Source organism: Telmatherina bonti, assembly GCF_933228915.1.
Source record: "Telmatherina bonti genome assembly, chromosome: 9".
Lineage (NCBI taxonomy): Eukaryota > Metazoa > Chordata > Actinopteri > Atheriniformes > Telmatherinidae > Telmatherina > Telmatherina bonti.
In genome coordinates this window covers 33,625,469-33,647,481 of record NC_136627.1, presented here as the reverse complement: position 1 = coordinate 33,647,481, position 22,013 = coordinate 33,625,469, and the positions used below count along the sequence as shown (strand labels likewise).

The following is a 22,013-nucleotide window of genomic DNA, read 5'->3' as shown; positions in this document are numbered from 1 at the left end:
ATCATACAGCACATGTTCCCAGTTTTACATTTTCCAGCCACTAGTCTCTCCATCACCTTTGTCGTATGAACTGGCACGCTGTAGATTTCTTCATTGATTTGGGAGCATTGATCCACCTCTGTGACTCGGTCCCGACAGGAAATCGAGGAGGACAAGAAGAAAGCTGAGCAGGAGGGGATTGCCGTGACGACGCCTCGTAAACCCCGCCCCCAGGAGCCGGAGACAGACAGGCGGAAGACGGAGAAGGAAAACTTCACTGTCACGGTCGACCTTTCTAAACCAACGGGGGTAAGACGTGATTATCTTCTCGGCTATAAGAACTTCCTTATCTGGTTTTCATACAACAGACCTGCAGGATGAAGCTTTTAAACTGGGAGATTTTAACTCCTCATATCTGAGGTCAGGGCCTCCATTTTCCTCTGCAGGATCCAGTTTGATTTCAGATCAAAATGTACTTTTATCAGCATGTGTGAGGGACCAAGCTGGCAAAGGAAGAGGAACACAGGTGGCTTCAAAAGAAAAGGGTTTTATTTGCCCAAATAACATAAAAAATTAAGCCTTTAAAAGAGGTCAATTAAGCAAAAACCTAAATCAAAGTCCAAAAATAACAAAACTAACAGATTGGGTAACAATCAACATAAAACCAACTGACTGAACAAACAAGAAACAAAGGGGAACTTAAACACTGGCTGATCAGACCAGTTACAAAACATACGAGGTAACACATTAAACTTACTAACAAACTAGACAAAGAAACAGAACCTAACGGGTCATTTAGTTATTCATAACAAAGTTACTAACAAAGAAAACCCAAACTAGTCAAAAGTGGAAAAAATGAACATAAACATTTAAAGAAACTAAATGAAACTCTGAGCTCCCCCTCTGAAGATGAGGTCTTCCCAAAGACCTGTGGCACTGCTGCTCACCGGCTTCCCTCCTGTGCACACTCCTGCCCCCCAATGCCCAAGCTAGTCCCTTCAGCGCCGGTAAAAAGAAACATAAGGTTAAAACAAACAGTTGAAAACACACTGACTCCTTAATGTGCACACTAACAAAAGCAACTAAAGCATTTCACCTAAGTTTAAGTATAAAGAAAACTAAATAACTAAACATGTTGGTTTTACTGCCTTTACATGTGTTTCCATTGGTCTGGCCATCACAATGACTAAAATCAGAGAAGAAAAAAGAGCACATGCAACATGATGGAAAATGGTGTGAAAACCTCATATCTCCACTGTTCGGTTTCCACGGATAGTACGGCTCATTTGGAGCCGTACTATGCTGTGGAACAAAGAAATGAACTGTGATCCAAGGGTTTGAGTTTCTTTGAAGTGTGAAAGCAAACTGACTGTAAAGTGAACTGAAGAGAGGAAGTGATGAAGGACGCGTCGTAGAACAGCATGCTGGACATCTCACCGCTTCTCCTGATCCTCCTGCTGGACAGATTCTTGTAAAAACATGCGTCAGGATTTAACAGGAACCTTAAAACTGCAGAAATTCGCTCCATTGTTGACCTTCAAGTCCAGGCCAATCAAAGAGCTGGGTTTTCTTGGCTGTCCTACCGATCAGCTGGTGTACCTACATGACATGGTCCAGGTGGTTTATTCTGAAAGCAAATCGCAGGAAGGTCTCGTCCACAACCAACCGGGTCTTCCTGGACTCTTCTGGTGTGAATGCATCCTTAAAGTTTTCCCTTTTAGTCTAGAGAATGGGATACTTTCATCCCATCACCAGCAGTAAAACAGGATTTAACTTCTGAATCCAGCAGGTGTGCTAGATTCACAAAGAAATAGGAATCTGTCCTAACCCAGTCCACATGTTCCCGGGGTGTGTTGGACTGGCAGCGTCCTCCTGCCAGTAAGAGATGGGATTGATGGATTTCATCGCGCTGCCTGGCAGCTCAGACTCAGCCTTGCTGTGCAGCCTGACTGCTGGACGTCGTATAGAGGATGTGAAATGTCTTTTCTCCTGAAGCCGGGCTTTTCAGCATTCATCATATCTGGTGTAGCAGCTTACAGCAGCTTGGCTTCCAGTGGATGAGACATCCCTCAGTTTACTGATGTAAACAAGCTGCTGGCTGCGGAAACGGATACGATTCCCAACATCCACATCGTCCAGTCAGGCAGGCAAAAACCATCAGACATGTCTGGAGCTTCGGGTCAGAAGGAGGGAAACTGATCTCACACACTGTGACTGCAGCGCGCTTGTTGGTGGCAGATGTTCTGGTTTGATTATTTCTGGTGTTTTAGCCCAGCGGTCTCTAGGGTTTACTCTGAGGGATGAAGGAGCATCATTCCAACCTCAAATGAAGGGAAACAAGCTGTGAATAAATGAACACGATGGAAAACCTTGTGACGGAGAGCTCAGAGGACATTCAGCCAAACCGTTTATAACTCTGTTCTTGGAGAAGTTCTGTCTCATCATTTATCCACTGAGTGTCTTTCCACTGTTCACTACTCTGTTTATTGCTTTACACACATTATTCCACCTCCTGACTGAGTTGTTTCCCTACAACTCCCTACACAAAAATCCAAAGTTGTTCTCACTCTTCTAGAAATCCAGTAAATTCAGTTTGGTCATAAAATAAGTCACATCTGATGGCAGGAATATGGAGAAGACTGTCCTGCTCCTGATTTATCATCAGAAGATGACACCAGAGTGGATTTACTGAAGCGTTTGCTGAGTTTCTGTTGAGTGTGTTTTGCCGTCTGCACTGCAGGAGAGCTGCTTGGACTTTGCAAACACAGACTGCTGTCTGAAAACAGAGCAGATGTAACTGGACCTGCTGTACCAACAGGAGATGTTGCAGAATGAACGTGTGGACCATATTTACTGCCTGCTTATCCAGCTCTGGATTATCAGATTCACTTCCTGTCGCTGTGAGAGATGAAGTGTGAGAAAGAACCACCGTTCGGTGAATTCATGCTCATTTCCATCTGCAGGAATCAAGCTGGTTGCCTTTCAGCGCTGGAAAATCTCTGGAGAATTGATCTGCAGTTGATCTTTACAGATTTCAGTGAGATTCCTGCTGGAAACTCTGCAGTTTTGTCCGGTTAGAGCGTCCAGGACATGATGCAGAGCAGTGGCTGGAAATCACGTGTTTCCTTCCAAGCATACAGAGAATGATTTATAAGGCTCATTTGTGGCCGTTTCTGCTTTGTTTAATGTATTCATGATAACACAGTAATGAGTGGAAAGTAGCATAATGGTGAAAGCAGCTACACTAACGGTACAAATCACTCTAATGCATTTCTTGTAATGTTCACACTCTGACACAACTCGCTTATTTTCTGCTCTGAGTGCAGGATGGAAACCTCTAGAAGTCAGAAAGGAAAGTTTTATTTTATTTATTTATTTATAGGGCTGCAACGACATGCTTTGTCCCGATTCAATTCAGATTTTTTGGGTGCCAATTCGATTTAAATTGTGATTTTCACAGTTCTTCAATATTGCGGATTTTGTAGATCAAAAACAAAAAAAATGTACAAAACTTTTTTTTTTTCTCGTCATTTTTCTTGATTTTATTGAGGTAAAAACAACACAGTAGCCAGACCATCATTCTGCTGCTATAATGCCCAAGAAGACAAGTAAAAAGATCAATAAAAACAATAAAAAATGACAAAGATTTTATAATGAATTATTTTTATTTATTTTTTTTAAAAAAATTCCAAAAAATCAATTTTAAAATTGTGAAGCAAAAAATCCTGATATTTGATTTTTCGTTTAGATTTTCTGACCCCTATTTATTAACCTGAAGAAAGTTGCAGTTTATGTGTGAAAATGGCTTCAAATTTCTTGAAAGTCTCCATTTAAACCAGTGGAAATGTCCGCAGCTTCATAGAATAACAAATGTTTCAAAAGCTGCCAGGAAAGTCTGGATAAAATAAATATTTTAGATTTTTAAAACGGACTCAAGGTTTTCAAACATGATTGTGTCAGATAGTTGATGTGTAAAATGTGATTAAATGAACTGTAACAGAGCAGCAGACACCAGATCTGGACATCAGGAGGTAAATGACCTGTTGCAGAGGTCCAGGTCCGCTGCAGATGCAGCCAGATGCTGTTCTGCAGGTGGAGTCATACCAGACCAAGTTTCCACACTGTTTTCACATAATCTGGTTTTATTGAAGAAAAAAGCAGCAAACCTACAGTTTTATGATAAAGCAGTGTGTGTTTCTAAAACATGACAGGTGTTTCTGATCTTCAGCTTAAACCGTTTTCAGAGCTCCTGATGAGCTTTAGATGAACTTCAGAACGTCTGATGACTAAAAGAAAGCCGGTGTTCAGGTTCCAGGTGCTCCACTAGCCTAGGTATTTAGTTATAAACTGACTCATACTGGAGCAGGTTTGCTCTTTTAACTTTGCCTTTTATATTCTTCCCACATTACTGATGGGTGTGCTGCAGGAGCTCTGCACCTCCTCCGTTGCTTTTCTCCGTTTCATCAGCTGTCGGGCTCGCTCTGTGCTCGCCGTGTTGTGGATTTATATAATCCACGTCCCTCCGTCGTCTTTTAGTTCTTTAAACAGCAGCAGAGCTTGGAGATCAAGCCTGTTTGAATTGTAAAAACCAAAGTTAAATTCAGAAGTACAAACAAAAGGTGTAAATAGGTTAATTTTCTTTTTTTTGGGGGGGGGGGGTGTATATTCTGTATTTAAAACAAAACAAAAAAAACGTTTTTGTTGCATTTTTGCTTAATTAAAACATATATTGTTGCAAATAATGGATGAATAAAAATGAACTGAAACTAGCTGAGGCTCCCAGACCAGTATGAAATAAAGACACGGTAAATGGTGACGATTCCACCCAGTTTTTATGTCGTAGAAAGGAAGAGTTGCAGTCAGGAAAACACGTCTTCACCAGAGGCTTCATAACATCACCTCAACTGCAGACCTCGCCGCTCCGCAGGTCATGATGTCATGATGTGCTACAAAGGCGCTCCAGATCATCACAAATCTGCTCATGAATCTGGTTTACAGAGACACAACCAGTCCAACAGAATAAAATACCTGCATGATGCAGATTCCAAAGGAAGGCTTTTACTTCAGAAATACTCCTTTCCTGCTGGCTGGTTGGTTGGTTTATGTTAACTCCACTTCATCAGCAGCCGAACATAACTTCTGATGGAGGACAGCGCTGGTCTTTATGCCTCAGAGGGATCCACAACGGCGAATCCAGGGTTTTAGTTATATATCATTTCTTTGTGCGTTTCTTCCAGGAGAAGCGAGTTGTCAACGACTGGAAACCTGGAACTCCTCATGGCCGGAAATCATCCGAGGAGAGCGAAGGTCCCAGGGGGCCGAGCGACGTCCACAGTCCCCCCAGGAGGACGGGCTCCGGACGACTGAGTCGCGGTGGTCAGAGAGGAGGAGGGGGAGGGGGAGGGGGAGGAGGGGGCCGCCAAGACAGGAGGGACCGGGAGCCCAGGACACCCAGAGAGGGAGAGTTGGGTGAAACAGGAGGACAAGGATGGCGAGGAGGAAGGCGAGGAAGAGGAGGAGAAGGGACACCAGGTGGCATGGACAGGAAGTCCAAGGTGGATGGAAACTTCTGGACTAAAGTTCATTTATATATGTTTATTTATTTGTTCTAAAATACGGTGAGAGACACCTTAGTCCGTGGCAGAGGCCCGTTTTTCTCCTAATCCACTTCAGGAACCGGATTAGAGTCCAGGTTCTCATTTACATGTGAGTTTAGACTGTAACCTGGTTAGTTTAATTCATGATGCGGTTAAAACGGTGTTTGAGTTCATCTTTACTGCGTCCAGATGAACTGTGAGTTGATCAGAGGTGAATTACCTGTACGTACATTCCTGCTCCGTTTCTGTCATGTTGTAAATTCTGGTTTATTTTCAGTATTAACATCCTGTGTTTATAAATGAAGATGTGTTTTTAAAGCTTCAGATACTTTCTGATCTGCTTCTGCTCGTGCCTTTTGGCAGGAATGGGAGGAGAAGAGGCGGCAGAACATTGAGAAGATGAACGAGGAAATGGAGAGGATAGCGGAGTACGAGCGAGGACAGCGGGTATCCCAGCCACTGCTTTATAGTGATTTTTTTCAGTTTCTCCTCCGATGAGCGATGCACTTGCTTCAGTGTGATGGAAGGTAACTGTATGAAACTTCCTTCTCAGCCGGATGGAGATAAGCCAATTCGTAACTTCCTGGACGATCCGAGACGTTCTGGTCCGGCGCCAGACACAGACCGAAAGGAAGGCAGCCGGAGACACGTCCGAAACTGGGGAGGACTGGACTTCGACAATGTGAAGACAGGATCTGAAGTGGAGAGGGAGTGGACTGTAAGTTGGAGCTCTTTGGTTCTGCCTTTTTGTTTTGCTTTGTCACGTTGTTTCACATCTGTCCGCCCCTGCAGAGTCGAAGGCCTGGTCCGAAAGGTTCTGTGGACATGACCATGTCGATGACGGGCCGGGAGAGAGCAGAGTACCTGCGCTGGAAGAAGGAGCGGGAGCAGATTGATGAGGAGAGATTAGCACGCCATCGTAACGCCACGGGCCAGTGGAGACGGGAGTGGGACGCACAGAAGACGGAGAACATGTGAGGAGGAGGGAAAGTCTTCTAGCTCAGAAATCCTGGTGGTTTCCGACCCGTTTCTGCTGCTGTAGGAAGAAAATCACTCATCAAACCCTTACAGCTGATCTTGACTATTTAAGCTCATAAAGTCTTGAGTCCAGATCTGAGCAGTGGGGACACATTACCCAGAACAACCCATCCCCATTTAACAGTAAAACAAAGAAATCTGCTCCTCCACGTTGTTTAACAGTTGCTATGGTAATCGCAGCCTGTTTATTTAGTTTAATTTTCACTAGTTTATTTGAACATAAAGGCAAAACACAAGACAGTGAAGGCAATAAAAGATTATAAATAGTATAACAAAAATGACCCAAACGGATTGAGAAGTTGTCTCCACTTATTTAATTCCCACCTCTTATCTAAATACCCCAATAAATTATAACATTATAATAGTCGCTGTGATATTAGGCATTGCCATAATCTACAGAACATCTTATAATAATGAAACAGTAATAGTGAATATCAGCAGTAATAACAGAAAATCAGTAACCATGCATACGATAGTCTCCTTCAGTTATTAATGATCAGCTGGTATGATATGTTATACAGGCATCATGTTTTACTGGACTGTGTCACCACCACCACCGAAGTCCAACAATAACTATAAAACATGTGATAAGACATTTCTCACTTTAGCAAACTGCCCAAAGTCAGACAAGCTGCAGTAGATAAACAGGAACTCTCTTTCAGATACACATCTGTGCATGTTGTTGTGTGTGTAGCGGAACACAGGACAGCCTTGTTTCTAAGGCTTCAGCTGTCTGTGGCGCTGTCCTGCAGGAACGATGAGCAGAATCTAGACCAGCTTTAGACGTTGCAACAACCACCCCCCCTTATGGGTGGGAAGATCCAACAGGAACACTGGGATGGTGGTTCTCCAGTTTTCCTCTGTTCATCTGCGTCACTGCGTCACGTTAAAAAAACAAAAAAAACAGTCACGTTCAAAAACCAGTCAACTGAGAGGAAAATCTTCAGATTGAAATCTTTTCAGTGAAAATCCAAGTCTGCTGGACAGCAAAGATCTCCGGCTGCCAGGAAACATTTAGAAGTTAAAACTGTGACCAGTAGTGTATCTTCTAGGTCACACTAATGTGTGTGCGTGTGTGTGTGTCCTGTTGCTTTTTATTGACAGGTTCAAGGAGGACCAGCATGTGGCTGCAGAAGGGACCGCACCCGAGCCGGGCAGCAGGAGAGGCGAGTCCACACACACACAAACACACACACTCCTCCTGGTGCTTTAATTAACCAACAACTGGCAGGACGAGCACATCAGCTGACCTTTGACCTCCGTGGTTTCATGACCCCACTCATCTGATTCATGTCCTAACACATCCTAAACACCGAGCAGAGGACTCGGGACCCATCTTCCTCCTCCAGCTAATTAATGTGGTTATGTAAATGTTTGTTGTATTTCCCCGGAGTCCAAATGAACTTCAGCTTTAATCTGCAGTCGTTCTGCTCCCGGTGGGAGGGTGGGGGCTTCGAGAAGGCTCCACATTTCCTCTGTGTGCCGGCTGACTTTGTGCATCATGAACAAATGACACCTGAAACACGTCGGGTTACTTTTCAGTTCATTTATCAAAAAGTTAACCTGAATTTCCCAGTTTGAAATTCAACCCCAGTGTCATAATCCGCATACCATAAGCATTTACTTCACACAGGAAGACTGCAGCTGAATTAAATGGTTAAATACATATCTGTTCTGTTCTGTTCTATTCTGTTCTATTCTATTTTACAGTCATCTAGCAGACCCTTTCATCCAAAGTGACTTACATATTACATATATCTATGTTTATACACAGCTTCTCTGGTGGAAAAAATCACTTGAAATTAAAAGTATAGCGGAAAACTGAAAATAAATCATAGTTAGAATTAGTTTCAGTGCATTTTCCTGACATGCAGGTTAAACTTGTCAGTTTAGCTGCTGCTCATGTCTCAGAGGTCTTCATGGCTTTTTTACCCATTTTTCATTTTAGTCAGTAATTTGAATGATAAAGTAATTTTTTGAGGGACTCTGGAAGATGCTTTTTTGTTGTTTTCGTCACGTAATCTCCTGAAACATTCATCTGAACTTCCTGCAAATGAAGACCGAGCAGAATGAGTTCCCAGTATACAGGATATGTTTCCAGTACAGACAGAAATAACTTCTGATTACTGGCCGAATCCAGAGTCTGGATTTCATTTAGTGTATAAAGCAAAAAACATCCAACGTCACCAGCATCTGCAACAGTTTACATTCATTTAAAGCTCAAATGACTCTGAAGTAGTCTGAGACGTTGATCAGCTCCTGCTCTGATTGGCTGGGATTTGATCATGAGACTCTGGTAGATGGGCTGATTGTGAGCCAGCGTTGAGGTAAAAGGTGAATGTTCCTTCCAGAAGCAGCCGCTTGCACGACGTCCAGTTTCATTTCTGCACTGGGGCTGCGCTTCTGCTTCTAAAGCCAAGATAAAAAAGTGGTTCTTTAGATTTTAATGGTATTATTCTACTTAAGGCCCTCATGTGTTCACATTGCTGCTGCTGCTGATGATGATGATGACATGGCAACAAAAATCATGTTGCTAGTTTTAAACGTTTATACATGTCCATTTTCTGTTGTTTGTGGCAGCATTTATGGAAAACGAGGCTGCAGGGAGGTTTGAAAATGCAATGAGACTTCGTACTAGGACTGGGCGATAAATCGTATTTTAATCTCAGTACGATCTGGGTTTTCAACTATGATAAAACTAAAAGGGTGTGATTATTTTTCTCTCTGCAGTTTCCTCTCCTGCTGTCTTCAGCTGCTAATCGAGCGTCTCTGGCGTTGCAGCGTTGTGCTGTAAACTCCTCCCACAGCCGCTTTGCTTTCATTCAGACACTGTTGCCAACTTGGAGACTTTCTCGCTAAATCTGGAGACTTTTTTTGTTAAAAGCGACAAATCTAGCAGCTTTTACTGGAGTTATTAGAGACTTTGAAGGCACATATTGTTCTGCAGTTACTGTAAGGAAGGAGCAGCGGGAGCCTCTCCCGTCCTAAAGCACTCCCAGGCGGCCAGTCTCAGTCGGCTCCGGCTGCAGGTCAATGTAGAATAACTGCAGTAGGTTGTGGAAGTTCACCTAAACATAATTTATACCATTGTCAGTGACAACTGGCTGCATTATTTTCCTATACATAGTTCGGCGAGTTAAACACTGTAATGTCCCTCCGTTACGAGGCGTTACCATGGCAACGCGTTAACCAGCTGGTTCAGATCAGCCGTCTTTTAACAGGTGAATGAGAGAAACGCGCTGCAGCCTGACAGCGGTTGTTTGGTATAAAACGTACATCCAGGCCGACGTAAAATAGTTCCTATATAAGCGGTTTAAACAACTCGGAACTGTGCATTAGACGGTTGTCATCCGCGACACGGAGTCCAGAACACCACGACGCGCAGCGTTGTTTAAAAATACTGGATAATTGTGTTAAATAATCGAGATCTAAATTTCAGTCAAAATAATCATGATTATAATTTTGTCATAATTGAGCAGCCCTACTTTGTAGCTGAGTGCAGCCGTCCCATGCTGATTGACTGTTAGATAAAAACAAAACATTTGTAAAAGGACTAATACTGCAGGTTTGAAACCCGATCAGGTAAAAATGAATGCTGCAGGTTTTCAGCTAAGCTAATTGCAGCGTTTATTCAGCCATACTTGCGAATGTGCTTGGCCAGAGCTGAACAGTGATGTTCTTGTAACAGGATCTTTGAATGATCAGGCTCTGAAATATGCAGAATTAGTTTGCTTTAATAGTAAACACAAAGTTCCATAATCAATAACAGTATCATGATCAATATGTCACCCTCAGTCTCATCTATTGTCTGCTGATAAAAATGTAAATTTTCCAGTTATTTTCTCAGTTGACTCAAAAGCTTAGAGCGGCTTCTTCATGTTTGATTTGTCAAAAGCGACGTAGGAAAAATGGCTTTTTTATTTAGTTTTTACAAACTGTTGATCAGAGATGTTTCCCATGAAGCTCTGCTTCTGTCAGCTCTCCTACCTCACCGCTAGTTTTTATTTAACGTACTTTTTGTGACCAGGAATGTTCAGTGTTTCTCAAATGCACCTGCAAACCGTGTGGATTTGAGCCTCGCTCTGCTCGTCACACTAAACACACATCAAGGAAACCTTCCAGTTTTATTCGGGTTCGGGTAAATGTCGGAAAGATTCAGTTCATATTTCTCTGCGACATAATTGTTTGTGTTACTTCTGCACGGAGGATGTGTGTTTGTGCTGCTCGTCCTCCAGACCCAGTTGTCCTGTCAGAAGGTTAAAGTCATTTCCAACTGGTTTCCTCTACTTTCTCTTGAACTTTTAACTGGATTTAATAGTTCAGGTCATCAGATTACACCTGCATTAATCACTGTGCTGGCTTCAGCTCTGTGTGTGCACGTGTGTGTGTGTTTCTCCACCATTTCTATTTTCTGGAATGAACAGCCCGAAGCACCTCTCCTCAGTCTCTCATCTTCATCCTCTCAATTTCTTTTCTCCTCACTGATCCCTTCATCTCTTTTGTACTTAGATCTCTTCTGACCTTTTTTCTTTTCTTGCATTACATCATCCCCTCCTCCTCCTCCTCCTCCTCTTCATCCTCTTGTTGGAGCCTTCTGTCTTCGACCTTCCTCTGTCCTTGCTTCCTCCTCTCCTCATCCTCACTCCCTTCCTCACCCTCAGATTGTTCCAGAACGTTCTGTTTCCTTTCACCTCCTTTCTGCTTCATTAAACGCTCCATCTCTTCTTCGTTGTTCCATCTCTCTGACTGGTTCAGGCAGCTTGTTTTGCCTCCTCCTCCACCTTTTTTACTTTTTCATTTCCTGAATGAAATCAGTGTTAAACAGTTTTCCTCTGTCTGCTGAAATGACACCAGTTTGTGGAAAACAGTCCTGCCATGAACCCCTCAGCTCCTCAGAGACGTGTTTAGTCGTCTGGATGATCATTTGCAAGCTGCAGATTGTCGTGTTGGGCTGCTTCATACGCAGAGTCTAAATGATGGCCACCAGCTCTCTTTCCTCCACAAGGCGACGCAGCACTGATCTCCTGAATGGGTTTTTAAATCTGTTGTTTCCTAGTGGACGTCCGTCTGTCCTCCTCGCTCCTCTTGCTGTTACATGGTGTGTCACGGTGAAGACATGTGAGGTGTTTAAAACTCTCCCTGCCTCCTCCTGGAAGTCATCCATCACCGCTGACGTTTGACCTTGTGACGGAGTTCAGGTGGACTCTGCAGTGGTTCGATGCTGCAGGGCCGCTGCCGTCACACAAGTCATACCTCTGAGGTTACGTAAGACTCAGCCTGCAGCAGGACGAAGCGATGGAGCAACGAGCACGACTCTAAATTAGTAAAGAACAGAGTTGGCATTAATGTGTTTAAACTTGTATTCATGGGGTTTTAGCTGCAGGTCTTGGTCCTGACGCTGGTTTCCGGATGTGTTGTGGTGATATGAATGTATCCAGATCTGAGTGAAGACAGTTTGTATCCCGTCTGCAGCCGATGGTTCGTTTGTGTCTGCCTGTAACAGAAACGTGATGCAGATTAACTGAACTGCTTGGGGGTCCCTGAGGGCTGGGATCTGGGCAGGGGTCCCTGAGGACCAGGATTAAGAAACACTGACATGACTGTAACGTCCTGCAGACGTTACAGTCATTTCTTTTCCCATCACAGCATATTTAATTAGATTCATTCTCACCTTTAATTTCTCCTACAGACGACGGTAAACGGCCTCCTAAAGCGCCAACATTTGGTGACTTCCTGTCCCAGGGCAGGACCCAGGGGCCCCGAGGGGACCGGAGAGGTGGACGGGGCCGAGGACCGAAACAGAGCTACAGGTAAATTCTGCTCTACGACTTTAAACAGAAGCTGAAGCTTTTACTTTGACAGAAATCATCCATTATTGCTCACATTAAGCTGATGTTTGGGTCAAAGGTTACAGTGTTCCTTTTTAAATGACATTTCACTGCTGATCATTTTTTAGATTTATGTTTATTATTTATAATATAATTGTAATGTAATGCTTTTATTGTGCCTTTTTAAGTGTCTTTCATGTAATAATTGTTGGTAGTATTGTTCACTTGTTTCAATATTTGTTATTTAATGCATGTGTTCTGGTTTGTTTGGTGGAGTTATCAGCAGTTTGCAGTTTTATCTGTGAAACTGGTGTTGGAGCTCTGATGGGGATCCTCTGCTTCTGTTGACAGCATGCATGACAACCGCTGGGAAGGAGAGAAAGAAGAGGAGGGAAAAGAAAAGGAGGACAAGACAAAGAGAGAGAAGGATAAAAAGAAAAAGGAAGAGGAGGAGAAACCCAAACCTCCTGCAGCACAGAAGGTCAGAATGGCTTCATCCTGATTTCTGCTAATAATACAGAACCATGAAACTAACTTACAGCCCTGGTCTGCGTTTTCAAACAGCAACTGGGATTACTGGGATCGCTGGTTTGTAAAATGAGTTTAGTTATAATTAAAATGCAACAGCTGGACTCTCTACCTGTCCCTGCTGCTTCATATTAAACCACCTACAGTCCTGGAGCATCCAGAGGCTGACAGTCCATCCATCCATCCTACCATCATACTACCCATCCATCCATCCATCCATCATACTACCCATCCATCCATCCATCATACTACCCATCCATCCATCCATCCATCCTACCCATCCATCCATCATACTACCCATCCATCCATCCTACCATCATACTACCCATCCATCCATCCTACCATCATACTACCCATCCATCCATCCATCCATCATACTACCCATCCATCCATCCATCCATCATACTACCCATCCATCCATCCATCCATCCTACCCATCCATCCATCCATCCATCCTACCCATCCATCCATCCTACCATCATACTACCCATCCATCCTACCATCATACTACCCATCCATCCATCCTACCATCATACTACCCATCCATCCATCCTACCATCATACTACCCATCCATCCATCCATCCATCCATCATACTACCCATCCATCCATCCATCCTACCCATCCATCCATCATACTACCCATCCATCCATCCTACCATCATACTACCCATCCATCCATCCATCCATCCTACCATCAAACTACCCATCCATCCATCCTACCATCATACTACCCATCCATCCATCCATCCATCCTACCATCAAACTACCCATCCATCCATCCATCCTACCATCATACTACCCATCCATCCATCCATCATACTACCCATCCATCCATCCATCCATCATACTACCCATCCATCCATCCATCCATCATACTACCCATCCATCCATCCATCCATCCATCCATCATACTACCCATCCATCCATCATACTACCCATCCATCCATCATACTACCCATCCATCCATCATACTACCCATCCATCCTACCATCATACTACCCATCCATCCTACCATCATACTACCCATCCATCCATCCTACCATCCATGCTACCATCATACTACCCATCCATCCATCTATCCATCCATCCTACCATCATACTACCCATCCATCCATACATCCTACCATCATACTACCCATCCATCCATCAATCATACTACCCATCCATCCATCCATCCATCCATCCTACCATCATACTACCCATCCATCCATCCATCCTACCATCATACTACCCATCCATCCATCATACTACCCATCCATCCATCCTACCATCATACTACCCATCCATCCATCCATCCATCCTACCATCAAACTACCCATCCATCCATCCTACCATCATACTACCCATCCATCCATCCATCCATCCTACCATCAAACTACCCATCCATCCATCCATCCTACCATCATACTACCCATCCATCCATCCATCCATCCATCATACTACCCATCCATCCATCCATCCATCATACTACCCATCCATCCATCCATCCATCATACTACCCATCCATCCATCCATCCATCCATCCATCCATCATACTACCCATCCATCCATCATACTACCCATCCATCCTACCATCATACTACCCATCCATCCTACCATCATACTACCCATCCATCCTACCATCATACTACCCATCCATCCATCCTACCATCCATGCTACCATCATACTACCCATCCATCCATCTATCCATCCATCCTACCATCATACTACCCATCCATCCATACATCCTACCATCATACTACCCATCCATCCATCAATCATACTACCCATCCATCCATCCATCCATCCATCCTACCATCATACTACCCATCCATCCTACCATCCTACCATCATACTACCCATCCATCCATCCATCCTACCATCATACTATCCACCCATCCATCCATCATACTATCCATCCATCTATTTATTCATTTATTCAGTTATTTATTTATTTATTTATATTTTTTTTTTATTTATTTTCCAAACCACTTAGTCCGATTAAGATTAAGTCACAGGGGAGCTGGAACCTATCCCAGCAGTCATTGGGTGAGAGACAGGTGTCCCCTGGACAGGTTGACACACACACAGAATGTGGACTGACCAATAGGGCGGTGATAATATACTTTAGTCCCGATTCAATTCCGATTTTTTTTTTTTTTTTTTTTTTGGGTGCCGATTCAATCTGAATTGCGTTTCTCACAATTCCTTGGTATTTCTGATTTTTGTAGACTAAAAATTTCAATGATTTCAATGAACAAAAAAACACAGTAGCCAGACCATCATTCTGCCACTATAATGCCCAAGAAGACAAGTAAACAGATCAATAAAAACAATATAAATGACAACAATTGATTATTTTTATTTATTTTGAAGAAAATCAAATTTTTAACAAAAGAAATTATTTAAAAATTGTGAAGCAAAAAATCCAGATATTTGATTTTTCAATTCAATTTTCCCACCCCGACTAACCAAACTTCATATGTTTACTTTTTCCCAATCTGGAGCTTCTTGTGACCGCTGAGTTTTGGTTTATGACACCGTGTCACACACACCATGTCACACACACCACATCACACACCGTGTCACACACCAGCAGCTTGGCATCAACACGCTGGCTGTTTGGATGTGTCCAGTGTCTGATTCAGAAACACGGGAGGATGATGTTGAAAGAAGCAAGTGAAAAGAGAGAAAGTGATGGAGTCGAAGATAAGAGACAACATCAGATTGACTTTTCCTGGATGGAGAGGTCTCAGAGAAGAGACAGGATGGATGTTTGTTAGTTGAGTAGTGCTGCTTTAAGGCCACGCCTCAGTTGTCACATTGTTCAGGTAGTTTTTATAAAGAAGTGCAGAAAGCATCTTCATAGTCCACTGAGCCTGGTGTTGGGGTCGAATGTTTGCCTGAGGGGTTGAATGACAGTGTTTAATACACATTTACCTGTGGGTGTGTGTGTAAACTTGTGTGTTATATATTTTTATATGTGAAGGCATATTTTAACCTTATTCTAGCTTTGCTTTTTATTCTGTAAAGCACTTTGTTCTGCCTTTGTATGAAAAGTGCTGCAGAAATAAACATTGACTGATTGGTGCGTCCCATGCTTCTTTCCTGGAAGACCCCTCTTTCCTCTCATTGATAGCATTATGTTTTACACAAGAAGATTTGGTTTGCAGCTGGTGGAATCTGCGAATACGAAATGCTAGAACTGGGTGTTTGTTAAAGCAGCTAAAACGTCACTCATGATTTTCAGCTCATTTTATTTACTTCCCCTCTAATCTGCTACTTTTCTCAGGTGCCGGAGAAGACTGGAGACGAAGAGGGTGAAGACGATGATGAATGGGAGGATGCCAGTGACGGAGAGGAAGTGGAGGAAGCAGCGGAGGAAAAAAGCGACTCGGCACAAGACTCCAGAGGCGACGAGAAGAAAGACACTGGGAAAGAGAAACGAGGCAAGAGCAAGGACACTTTGCAGGCGTCTCCCAAGACTCGCTTACAAACAGCTTCAGCCAGAAGCCCCAAAGAGCAGCGGACGCCCAGGCCGAAGGTCCACATCCCCCCCCCTGCAGCCGTACAGGAGTCCCCAGAGGGGGGCAAACCCCTCAGCCCCTTCTACCCGCTGGAAGGCCACCAGCCTGTGTCAGACTGGGGGGAGGAGATGGAGATGCTGTCGCCCCGTAGCAGCATGGGAGGTGAGAGCCCGCTGAACGCCTCGAGCACCGAGTCCAGCCCCCCGCAGAAGAAGGACAAGGAGGAAGAGGAGGAGAGCCAAACCACCATCTCCAGCGACCCTGCTGAGCATCCAGGTACCTCGCCGCAGTGCAGCTGGCAGGGAGACAACAGGAGATTGGTAGGGGGGGTCATAAAGTCCACTTTTCAGTTTAGTAAACAGCAGCAAGGAGCTTTTTAGTGTCTGACTGTCTAACTTCACCTCTGAGAGAACATCTCATCACGTTCTGGTGGGTTTGTTCGTCTTGGTTGCTTTGTTTTATGAATTATGGCTCGTTGGAAACCCTGACATATCCATCCCACTCTGGAGCCATTAAATGATCTTATTACAGCAATATTTATTATTATCTTCATGCTGTGGACCATCAGGATTATATACAGTTAGAAGTTTATGAACACGCACCTTTTCCTCTGCAGCTGAACTTAGAGGAGAAATTCTTCAGTTTCCTTCAACGACCAAAGAAAAGCTGCATGTTGGTTCATTTCAGCAGCGTTTACTGACACTGACGCGTTTGCATCCTGAACGTTGCCGTGACGATGCAGACAGACAGGAATGTGCCTCCTGAGCCACCGTAGGCCCTCCTCTGTGCTAACGGCAACATTTTTCTAATGAATTTAAGATGAGGAGAGGCGTTCCATTTCGCTCATTGTTGGATCAAAGCTTGTTGCTTTAATCTAACGGCTCGTTTTCTGAACTTTCTCTTAGTTTCATCTCAGTCTTCCAACATGTCTGCATCAGTGTCGCTCTCTTCTATCTCTGTTTAGTTTCTTCCTTCTTGTTGTTTTAACTTCGTCTGATTTGCCGGGTGTTTAATTGTCCCTTCTTATATTTCTCTCTGCTCACTCCTTCATTTTCTCCACCTTTTCCCTGCTCCATCTGTACCTCTCCACGTCCCTGCTCAGCCGCAGATGTTTCCGCTCCATCAGAAAAAACGCAGCAAGCTGTAGAACTGTCCGAGCCAGAGGCGGTCGCTGTAGAGTCCCCACCCTCTGACCCCGCCCCCTCTGCTTTATCCGTCGCTGCCACCTCAGCGATCGGTGAGGCTGCAGGGACGGTAGACCAGGATCCACCTGCAGCACCATCACAAGGTAAAGAATCCACCATGGACCAGCAGGCCTCTGATGTGGTTTACGGTTAAACCAAAGCTCGGGTCAGTTTGCACATAAACGTGCACGTTTTCATGACACACAAAGAAGACCTGAGGCTGCATCCACACTTTAATGTGTTTATTCTTAAACAAAAAAAGTTTTCTACGTCACACAAGCTGGGTTATTTATGAAACATGAATATTGTGACGGATGTAGAAAGCAGGCAGAAGCTGCTTTTTCAGTTTTTTAAGTTGGGCATGTAGAGCATTAAACAAGGTCTCATGTGGCTGTAAGTTCAACACTCCTGTGTCTTTTCACCTCTTTGGGATGTTCTCTAAGCAACAATCCTCCTTTGTTTCTGCTTTTCCACATTAAGCTGGATGTTGTGTATGAAGGCTGCTCTCGCTCCACTTCCCTTCGTTTCTTACCAGACCTGTGCAGCTTCTTCACACGCTGCTCTCCGCCTGGTTTCCCGCTCACATTTCTCCTCTCAGAACTTATTGTCAGGTTGTGAACATCAGTGTCAGGCTCGTCCAAAGAAGGAGGAGATGATGAATTTCTTAGGAACTCCTAATGTTATTTTTGTCTTTTTGTCGGGCTTCATATATTTAGTATTTTCCATGATGGAGCAGAATATCCCACCATGTTGCATGGCCGTTAACTCCACTGTCCTCCTGACAGGACATGAACCTGACTGTCCTTCCTGTCCTGCCGTCGTGGAGGCTGAGCGGAGCTCTCCTGAACCAGCAGCAGGAGACGACGACCCCGCTGCACCTGCTGAGACCGCCATCGCTCTGGCAGCAGAAGAACCGACGTCCTCAGGTACGGTCCTAATAACCAACTTCCAGCTTTAAAGCCCCCCCCCCCCCCCCCCCCCTCCCCTCCCCTCCCCTCCTCCTGAATGCAAAGGCTGCTTGATATCTTCGTGTTTTTTATTGGGACTGGCTTTTTATATGCATTTCTGTTTTGGATAAAAGGGGGGGACTGCGTCCCGCCGTGTGTTTCTGCCTTCACACTCCTGCATGGCTGTTGGGTCCGTCACAGCGCTGCTCATCCAACCAGTCAGAGGCTCCTATGTGAAACCCCTCCTGGCTGCTCCTGTGATGAACTGAACTGAAATTTGCTCCTTATTTGGATTCACTGTGTGGTTCGGTCTGCCCTTCCTCCTCCTCCTCCTCCTCTTCTTTATTGTCCATCCTCATGCTAAACATTTTCCTGTTTGTGCTCATCTGTCACATGCAAATGCTGCACGATGTCCTGTTTGCAGACTGTGTGGACCGCCTCTATTTTCTCTTTCAGTTTGTTCAACTAGAAAACATTGGTTTGTTTTTAATGCTGAGCAGAGAAAAGTCAGAGAGCTTTGAGTCTTTGTTCTTTCATGGCAGCTGAAGAACCAGATGTTTCCAGAAAACACTTCTGCTCTGCAGGAGATTCTTCATCGCGACGTCTCGGACTGAGAAATGTTTCTACTTATTGATTTGTTTGCTTGAATCTATGCTAATGACCCCAATGGCCTGCCTGTCTGTCATTCAGGAACAAGGTCGGCTTTTTCATTTGGGTATCGACGAGTATCGGCTGCTTAGTTCTTCAGTCAGGTTGGGGCCGTTAGACCAGATGAGCAGGACTCAGAGCTGAGACTTCTGCTTCATGGATGTGTAGTTAGTCGTGTCGGCAGTGTGGCTTCAGGGATGGTTGCTGGCTGTTCTGCAGGAAGCAGACTGCATGTCCTTTAGTTGTCATTGGCTTCATAACTTCCCCAGTCTACATGAGAAAAGATGTTTCTGCAAGATGCTCAACTTCTGTCCAATGACTGCAAGTCAGCCTTGTCACACCCGGACTGAAATATCTGTACAGTTACTGGACAGATTAGGAAACAGAAAAACTTCAGTCTGAATCATAAGACAGCCCTTAGTGCCCCCCCCCGCGGTGAACGCTGCAAACCCCGTCATGCTGAACTTTTAGATCTGTAGTTGAATTATGAACAAATGTAAAATAATAATGGATTCTGGGTTATAAATGGCTCCAGTTTGCAGCCATCAGCATGGTGTTTTCAGAGCCGTTTTCTGCTGCAGCTGATCTCTGCTGCCGTGTTTTTACTGTTTGGGTGTTTTCTCCTCGTTGTGTTTGAACATGTCTGTACGTTTCATGTAGAAGTTCCTCCATCGTCACATAAGAACACATCTTGCTCGCGGGGTGGATGCAGCGGTACATTCAGTCATAAAACCGTTTTGTATAAATTATTACACACGATGTTGTCTCATGTGGGAGCACTTGGATCCAAAGCACTTCACGCTATCATGAATCATTAGTGTGTACATTTGCAGCTCTGTGGGAAGGGGAATCACTCACCTCGCTTTGAATCAATACTCTGCTCTTCTCGCGTTGCCACATTTCCATATGGGCCATCGCTCCAGCTGTCGTCTCAACGTTGTGGTTTAGAAGTGATCTGGTGAATGAACCGTGGGATGGACATGGAGTCATTATCCCTGTTTCTGCTGCCACTTAGCTTCTGTTGGGCTGATGGCAAAGTTTTAGGATGTTATTAACAACATGTAAGCTTCATATGATGTCAAACCTGCACATGAGATCAGAAAACGGAGCCGGGGACCTTGTCTGAGCTGTGAAGTTAGTCTGTAATTAAAACAGGAATTATTCCTCTTCTTTCTGTTCTGGGAAGTTTAGAGATATCAGTTATGGGAAGATGAAGCTGTTGGGACACTTGATATGGTTACTGTTGCAAAAAGAGCAACTTCTCCTGTCATTGATCACACGAAGAGCCACAACATGTCACTTTCCTTCTCATACCTGAAATGTCTTTGGCTGATTTTTTTTTCTGCTTTTAAAGGAGCAAAAAGCCAAATTGTTTCACCGCAACGTTTGCTGTTGAGCGCTGCGGCCATTAGCTCTGGCTGTGCTCTCCACTTCAGAAATACAAGGTGTTAACCTCCTTGCAGCCGTTGTCTCTCTCTGGATCCGGATCCTTCTCCCAAAGTCTCAGCAGATGTGGACTTCTACGGCGTTTCTTTAGTTCCAAAAGCAGAGCGCTTGAAAATCGAAGCGGCGCAGTGACCGCCAACGTTCGTAAACAAAGCTACGCTGTACGCGCAGAGATGACAGACATCACACTCTAACACAAAACCAGTGTTAATGCCGTTCTCTTCCTTTATTTATCCAACAACCATTTCTTCAGCGGTTGTGTCTGATCCTGGTTGTCTCCAGTTGAACGTTTTTATCCGTTCGTCACCATTTTGCTGTGGGAACGTGTGGTGCCATCGCCTGCTTGTTACAGCCTTATATGGGCATGGAGGGGCGTGGTCTGAGAGAGGAGGTGGCGATTCACGTGACTGGCTGGTAAATCCGAGGCTTTACATCAACACAGAGAGACAGTGTGACATCTTGCTACATTCCAGATGAAATCATACCTCATCTTCTTTACCGAGTGATTTATAATTCCTTAATCCAGAAATGATTAAATTTTCCCTTATTGCCCCTTTAAATATGCAAAACTTGTGAAGCACACGCCCTGCTGCCATGAGACTGGCTGTCTATCTTACATCCTGTCTCCAGACCGTAAGAGTGATCCCATGCTCCAGAAACACGTTTCTCTGCTGGTAAACAAGTCGGGAACGCAGAATTTTGAAAGACAAAAGTGTATCTTTAAAGCCAGGCTCAAGAAATAATATGCAGAAAATTCTCACTTTTAAAAATCTAAACTCTTTAATATGCCCCTTTTTTAAAAGAAAAAAAACAAGAGTAAACATAAATAATTGCATTTATGTGCATTTTATAACTGTGTGATGTGTGAAGCAGAAGATGAGTTTAAATCCGACTCTTTTCAAGGCTTTAGTCCAGTTTTTACCATGTTTTGATGAAATAAGTCTCAGAAACTGCCTATCAAATATACAAAAAGTTAAATGGTTAGTTTGAGGCTCATTCATTCATTCATTTCCCAAACCGCTTAATCCAATTCAGGGTCACGGGGAAGCTGGAGCCTATCCCAGCAGTCTTAGGGCAAAAAGCAGGGTACACCCTGGACAGCTCGCCAGTCCATCGCAGGGCCACACAGAGACAAACAACCACTCACGCTCACTCCTAGGGGCAATTTAGGGTACCCAATGAACCTAACATGCATGTCTTTGGACGGTGGGAGGAAGCTGGAGAATCCAGAGAGAAGTTAGAGGCTCAATATTTACTAAATGCACAAAAATATTGTGATTAGGACGAAGCTGATCGTTTGCAGTCGCAAC

General features: G+C 44.1%; 1 protein-coding gene across 2 annotated transcripts in view; it reads left to right on the top strand.

Moving 5' to 3' along the window:
• ccdc9 (coiled-coil domain containing 9) overlaps nucleotides 1-22,013 on the top strand; it is a 32,904-nt gene that overhangs the window by 4,922 nt on the left and 5,969 nt on the right. Inside the window, exons 4-14 of one of the 2 annotated variants that reach the window (XM_079246209.1) lie at nucleotides 139-288; nucleotides 5,217-5,534; nucleotides 5,940-6,023; nucleotides 6,130-6,294; nucleotides 6,369-6,550; nucleotides 7,719-7,780; nucleotides 12,304-12,424; nucleotides 12,794-12,923; nucleotides 16,244-16,754; nucleotides 17,581-17,766; nucleotides 18,448-18,588. In XM_079246209.1, coding sequence (XP_079102335.1) covers nucleotides 139-288; nucleotides 5,217-5,534; nucleotides 5,940-6,023; nucleotides 6,130-6,294; nucleotides 6,369-6,550; nucleotides 7,719-7,780; nucleotides 12,304-12,424; nucleotides 12,794-12,923; nucleotides 16,244-16,754; nucleotides 17,581-17,766; nucleotides 18,448-18,588 — 2,050 coding nt within the window. The remainder of the gene's footprint in view (nucleotides 1-138; nucleotides 289-5,216; nucleotides 5,535-5,939; nucleotides 6,024-6,129; nucleotides 6,295-6,368; nucleotides 6,551-7,718; nucleotides 7,781-12,303; nucleotides 12,425-12,793; nucleotides 12,924-16,243; nucleotides 16,755-17,580; nucleotides 17,767-18,447; nucleotides 18,589-22,013) is intronic. The other variant, XM_079246210.1, reaches the window with a different exon arrangement.